We start from the raw sequence: 6,326 nt of genomic DNA, 5'->3' as shown, positions 1-6,326 counted from the left end.
TAGCCCAACAACCAGCCCGGCTCCTTGTAGCCAACCGTCTGTCTGCCGGGGCTGTATTGATCAAGAAAAAATAAATACATAACAGATGAAAACGATACGCTCCTGTCCAACCCCGGAGGGCTGCTTTGCTGCATCTGTTACGCTCAGCCCTGGCTCTGCCGATCGCTTCTGGCTCTCCGCAGCCGTCCCGTATTGGCGTTTCCAGTAATGATCTTTCCCCCGTGAACGGCTCTGTCCTCAGGGCACAGTCCTCCTCGGGCGAGGCAGGGCTTGGTTTGGGCAAGTGTCCGCAGGCCGTTTGGTTCTTACGAGCTGGCTGATCGGGGCCCCGAGCACCTAGGCGGGGCGGGCGTGACTTTAACGTGTCGGATGGGAAACACTTCGCGGGGCGCCCCAAGCCTCGCCGCGGGGCTGGTGTGAATGCGGGGAGGGGGGGAGCTCCGTGCTCCGCGGAGACGGGTCTGTCCTGCCGGGACACCCGGACGCTCCGCTCCGCCCCTCGCTGCCCTGGGCATGAATTGCGGCTCCCCCCGGGCCCATTTGCTAGCGGGAGGGGGAGGGGGAGGGGGCGGGGCGGGCAGGGGCGGCCGCAAGTTCCCAGCTCCCAGCCAGTCCCGGCGCAGCCCGGCCCGGCTCTGTGGTGGCAGAGGAGCGGAACTATGAGAGCGGCGCTGGGGCACGTGGAGGAGCGAGGGGCGGGCGTCGGGGCAGGCTAGCTCGGCGCCGCGCTATTTAGCAGCGTTGGGCTCGCTTCGTGCTTGCCTGTCAGAGCCGGAGCTGGTGGCTGCCGGAGCGGCGAGCTCGGCCCGGTGGTTGTCTGGCTCGCAGGGGCGGGACGTCCTGGCCGGGAAGAGTGCGGCGCTTCCCCACTTTCATGGCGGTAGCCTGTGGCTGGAGAGCGGCCCCGGTCAGCGTGTGATTCAGCTGGGCGCTCCGCGGGGGAGCTGATGCGGCGCGCGCCTCCCGAGGCTGGCGGGAGCGGGGCGCGGGCAGCCGCGGCGCTGGAGTCTGTGCGCTGCCCGCTCCGGGCACTCGAGTGCGGCGCCGCGAGCCCTGGAGGGACGCTCGAGCGGCCGGCCGGGGCGGGTCCAGGCGGGGCGGTTAAATGGATCGTCATTCCAGCTACAGCTTCATCTGGCTACAACTGGAGCTGTGCGCCATGGCCATCCTGCTGACCAGAGGTGAGGGGCCGGGGGCTGCCCTGGGGTTAGCGAGCGGAAGACAAGGGGGTGCAGGGAGCGGTTGGAGCCGTGCGCGGCGTCATTGGGGTGCGAGGGGGCTGTTGGGGCGGCAATAGCCTGGGGTGTAGGGAGGGGTGAAAATAGAAGGGGCTGCTGGGCGTGGCTGAAGTACGGGCGTGTCGTGGGCTAGGGGGTAGCTCTGAACCCCCCCAGTGCCAGGCGGTGCAGCCTCCCCCCGCACTGCCTCCTTGGAGGCTTCCTCTGCCAGGCTGCGCTGGGAGCTCCATGCAGAGGGCTCCGAGCTGGCTTTGAAGCCCATTGCCAAGCCTTTGTTAGCGTGTAATTTTCCTTCGCTTCTGAGTCTCGCAGGCTAGGACAAGCTCCTCTTCTTGGAAGTAGCAGTGCTTGGGTTTTTTTTTTCTTCCCCTCTCCCTGTCTCCCCCCACCTCGCTGCTAGAGCCTTGCCCCGGTTCATTGATGTAAGTCAGACCTTAAGGGCAAGCGGTTGTCAAAATGTTTTTGTTAGTCTGCCTGTAATGAACTTCTGAACGCTCCCAGCCGTGGAGTCGGGCCATCTTAGAGACACACTGCCCCTTTTGGAGCCCTGGCGTGGTTTTACTGTAGGGCGGATAGCCTCGCCTCCCTCAAGTGTTTATAATAATAATACAAAAAAACCCCAAGGAAAGTACATCAGAGGGAACTAATTCCGACCCCACACCCTCTTCTTTAATCCTTTTAAAACTAGTAGTGGATTAGAGGTGTGTTTAACTTCCTGTTGCAAATGTACATTCCTGTAAATAGGTATGAAGTTTAAACACACTTTAGAGTAAATTAACACTGTCTCCATACAGTTCAGTGACTGCTTGGTTGGTCTCTTTTTAAGGGGGAAAGGTCATCTTTTGGGCTCCCTATAATTGCCAAGATTCACGGAGGAGGTTAAAGGATAAGCTAGCACAGTGATGATGTGCTACCATATTGATTTATTTTGGAAGTAAGGGTGTAATTAACCCTAAATAACAGCCCTTGCAGCATGCAGAGAGAAGCCTTCTGGTCCCATCAAAGGCAGGCAGAACAGGGAGTGACTGAGTGATGTGAAGTCACAGATACTGAAACTATGTGCCTGATAATGATATAATTAGGGGATCATAGACTTCTGGCTGCTGCTGACTTCAAAAGCTTGAAGAGAAGCCTGCAGTCTCTCCTGTAGCCATCTTGACTAAAAGCAGACATTTTTCTTTAATAGCTATATGCAGTAACAAGAAAGAGGAGGGAACAGAAGGGCATTGTTCAGTTTCAAAATACCAAATACCCTTTCTGGCCTTTTGCATAGCACAGGAAGAAACTTTATGAATTGACAGAAATACAGTTTTAATACAGTAATAAAGTCTATTCTGTTCTACCAAAAATGTGGCTTTAATTAAAATAGAGTTGTAATAACCCGATGACTAGCCTGTCAGATTTTGTTTATAAGACTGTCTTAGGTCAGTAAAATGTAGAATTTTAAACACGGTCATATAAACAGTTAAAATAGAAGTATGCTTATTTCGTTCTCCTCCCCATGCTGAGCTTAGAGTAGTGAAAAGACAGTCAACTTGGTTCATTTTGTATCTTTTTATTAACTTGCTTGAACTGGATAGTAGTGGTCGTAGACCCTTTTTGCAGGGGAAAAAAGTAGCAAGCTTAATGGCTGTACATAAGAAAGCAGAGAGAAGCTGTTCACCAATTTATTGGAAGGGTAACTTTTATGAAACCAAGGAAAGTTGGGCTTCTTGGCCTAAAGGCTCAAGGGAGCTAATGCAGACTGAGGGGAGAGATGCTCTCTCATTTGGCTTCTATTAAGCGGAGTTATTAAAGAGCAGCAGGGATTTCAGGGCCCAGAGCCTCTGCAGCAGCATTACCAGCTGAGCTGAGCCTGGATGGGCTGAAGCCTGGAAGTTAATTTGAGTCCTTTCCTGGTCATTTTTTTTTTTTAAGCTTAAGCAGTGGAGAGGGGATAGTTAAAAGGCAATTATGCACAGGTTTATTTTCAGGGTAAATGTTTCTAATGCAAGAAGTCTGATAATTCAGCTCACTTACTGCCTCTGTGGTAGGAAGTACACCAACTACTGAATTGAAAGTCTAAGTAAATCCCCATTTGTAACGATGGCTCCAGAATCTGCCTTCCTCTAATTCTCTCAACTGATGGCATATTGAAATAGGTTTGAGTTATGACTTGCCTTAGAAAGAATACACTTTCCCTACTGTTCAAGATGTGTATAATCATAATGGTGGTTTGGACAGCACAAAATGAAGTTTTATTAAGAACTTTTATCGCTTCCCTTCAGAAATTTTTGAGGTTTCCTGAGATTGTTTTTCTACAACTGGTAGAAGATTTTCAGTCTAAACGTTTCCCCTTTTTTGACCACATGTTGGATTGCCTGCAAAAACTAGGGGTTATGGGGGAGGAGGTTTCAGCTTTGCAGTAATGCACCCCTTCTTATGATTTTCCATTTGGGTTGAAAGAAATTGACTTTGGCAAACAAACCACCAATTGTAAACTGCACAGTTCCTGTTTTAGAAAACTGACTTTAAAAAGCCCTGTTGCATGAAAAGCTGTTAATAGACAAAGTTCCTTTTCGAAGAGATCACAAATAGCTGCCCAGTTTCACATAGTAAAACTTCCTGACTTGGAATTTCTAGATTCTAATGGTTCTAGCTGATAACTTTATAAGGTGTTAGCTAAAGCTCTTAAACCTTGACATAGCCCTGAGAGATAGCAAACAGTTCTGCTGTTCCAATTAAATTTAAATATGTGACAAAATAAAAAAACATTTAGAATGATCAACCATCAACAGTAATGATTTAAATTCTAAAACACTGCAGCAATGCTGTTTCAAACTGTAGCTTTTTGGGAGGGTGGGGGTTGTGCCTCTGCAATAAGGATGGGTTTGATCATATTAGAATACTGACTTTTAGGAAGTAGTAAAAATACCTAGCTGGTATGTAAGATGTGGTTATGTATGTCTTCTCTAGCAGTATGACTCCTCCTACCCCCCAAAACCCTAGTCTTAATGAGAAGTTTGAAGTGCGACATTTCAGTTAGTCCTGCTTTAATCAAGTATATTGTAGTAGTAGTAAATATTGGTATTGTGCCAGTGCCCAAAGACCCCCATTGGGATTAGGGCCCCAGGGTGGTAGGCACTATTCAAAGACTAAAAACGGACAAGCTCTGCTCTGCAGGGTAATTTACAATCTAGTGACCAGAACTTTGTACTATTGAGTTTGTTCATTTTGTAATTGCCCACTATTAATTTGTGAGGTAGCAAGTGAGTTTCTGTACTAACTAGGAATAAATACCTTTTTTTTAGGTGAAATTAGATGCTACTGTGATGCTGCACACTGTGTTGCAACTGGCTATATGTGCAAATCTGAGCTTAATACCTGCTTCTCCAGACTGCTTGACCCTCTGAACATGAATTCCCCACTTACTCATGGCTGCTTGGACTCTATTGCAAACACAGCTGACATCTGCCAAGCTAAACGGGCACAAAACCACTCTGGCACCACCATGCCCACATTGGAATGCTGTCATGAAGATATGTGCAATTATAGAGGACTGCATGATGTTCTCTCTCCTCCCAAGGGTGAGACCTCAGGTAGAGAAAGCAGTTTCAACTAAATGTCTTCTCTGATCTATAGGCTTGTGACAGCCAAGACCTTGTATGTCTGCTATTGATTTTGTTAATGTAATTAGAGATACCAGAGGGAGAGAAGAACCATGTGGCGGGATGCAGAGATGTATCTCTAAAAGCTAGTCAGCTTTTATGTCTGCATTAGCACTAGATCTCCGCCTGTCCTGCCTGCTTCTCAACATTTCTAAGAGGCAATTATACAGTGGTACTCCTTCACATTAGATCAACTGCCCATGTAACAAAAATATATTCTCTTAACTTGTTTTAGAAATGGTTCAGATCAATCTGTAGAGATACTATTTGTAGATACGCTCCAGTGTGAAGTTAAATTATTAGCAGCAGCTGTTACTGTGTGGTTTAAGGAATTGTTAAATTTGAAACAATTGTTTAGCTGAGACTGAAATAATCTTGGCATCTCTGTTTAACTTTTTGCAGGACAGGGGAGCAGATACCAGCATAACAACAGCAGAAATCTCATCACTAAGGTTCAGGAGTTGACCTCTTCAAAAGAATTGTGGTTCAGAGCCGCTGTAATTGCTGTTCCCATAGCTGGTGGGTTGATCTTAGTGCTTCTTATCATGCTAGCTTTGCGGATGCTCAGGAGTGAAAACAAAAGACTGCAAGATCAACGACAGCAAATGCTCTCCCGTTTGCACTACAGTTTTCATGGACATCATTCGAAGAAAGGACAGGTGGCAAAGTTAGACTTGGAATGCATGGTGCCAGTAACTGGACATGAGAACTGCTGCATGAGCTGTGATAAAATGAGACAGACAGAACTCAGCAATGATAAAATTCTTTCATTAGTCCACTGGGGAATGTACAGCGGGCATGGAAAGCTGGAATTTGTATGACCAACTTTTTCTAAATCTGAGCTAAACTTAATAGGAAAACTCTCAAAGGCCTTTGGGTTCTGCTGGACAGGAGCACTTTATCTTAAGCAAACTTTCATTAATCATCTTTTGAGAAACAAAGAACCTTTGCAAACAGAATCTTGGATATTTCCTCTGAAGGATTCCAAAAGATGTCTTATTTGCACAGAGTAAAATACACTTAATCTATTGTTTGCTTTAAAGTTATGAAAGCAAAAATTAGAAGTTGTACACACTGTCACCAGGGTTATCTGAGCTGTGGGGAGCTGAGAATTGAGCTAAATAATAAACTGTATGAAAGCTCCTATGTTTCCTGACTTATTGTAAAGAATCTTAAATATATATATTTTGTCTGAAACTTCCTTGTGTTTTTTTGTAGAAGACAATTGGTTTTTCTTTTAGAAAGCTATTGTGAGGTGACATTTAGTGCAATTCTATTCTGAATGCTAATCTTAATGTGTCCTGTAAAGTCCATCCTCCTGCAGAGTGGCAGAAGTGACTTTTTCTTTATCCTGAAAGAGGATATCCGCGCTCTCTCCCCCTCTCTGTGAATATCTCAAATAGTGGTGAGGCCATATTTTCCCTTGGCAATAGAATAAACT

At 46.7% G+C, this 6,326-nt stretch overlaps 1 protein-coding gene across 2 annotated transcripts; it reads left to right on the top strand.

Moving 5' to 3' along the window:
• The first annotated feature begins 1,006 nt into the window (after window positions 1-1,006).
• Window positions 1,007-6,082, top strand: BAMBI (BMP and activin membrane bound inhibitor). Of its 2 annotated transcripts, none has more exons than XM_032764157.2 (3): window positions 1,007-1,181; window positions 4,529-4,804; window positions 5,288-6,082. In XM_032764157.2, the coding sequence occupies exons 1-3, from the start codon at window positions 1,106-1,108 to the stop codon at window positions 5,704-5,706; spliced, it is 771 nt and encodes a 256-aa protein (XP_032620048.1). In that variant the 5' UTR covers window positions 1,007-1,105; the 3' UTR covers window positions 5,707-6,082. The 2 variants fall into 2 exon arrangements, with proteins under 2 accessions (XP_032620048.1, XP_032620047.1); XM_032764156.2 differs by having other exon boundaries at window positions 4,529-4,816.
• The last annotated feature ends 244 nt before the right edge of the window (window positions 6,083-6,326 follow it).

Source organism: Chelonoidis abingdonii, chromosome 2 (genome assembly GCF_003597395.2).
Source record: "Chelonoidis abingdonii isolate Lonesome George chromosome 2, CheloAbing_2.0, whole genome shotgun sequence".
NCBI lineage: Eukaryota > Metazoa > Chordata > Testudines > Testudinidae > Chelonoidis > Chelonoidis abingdonii.
This window is presented reverse-complemented; position numbering and strand designations above follow the sequence as displayed.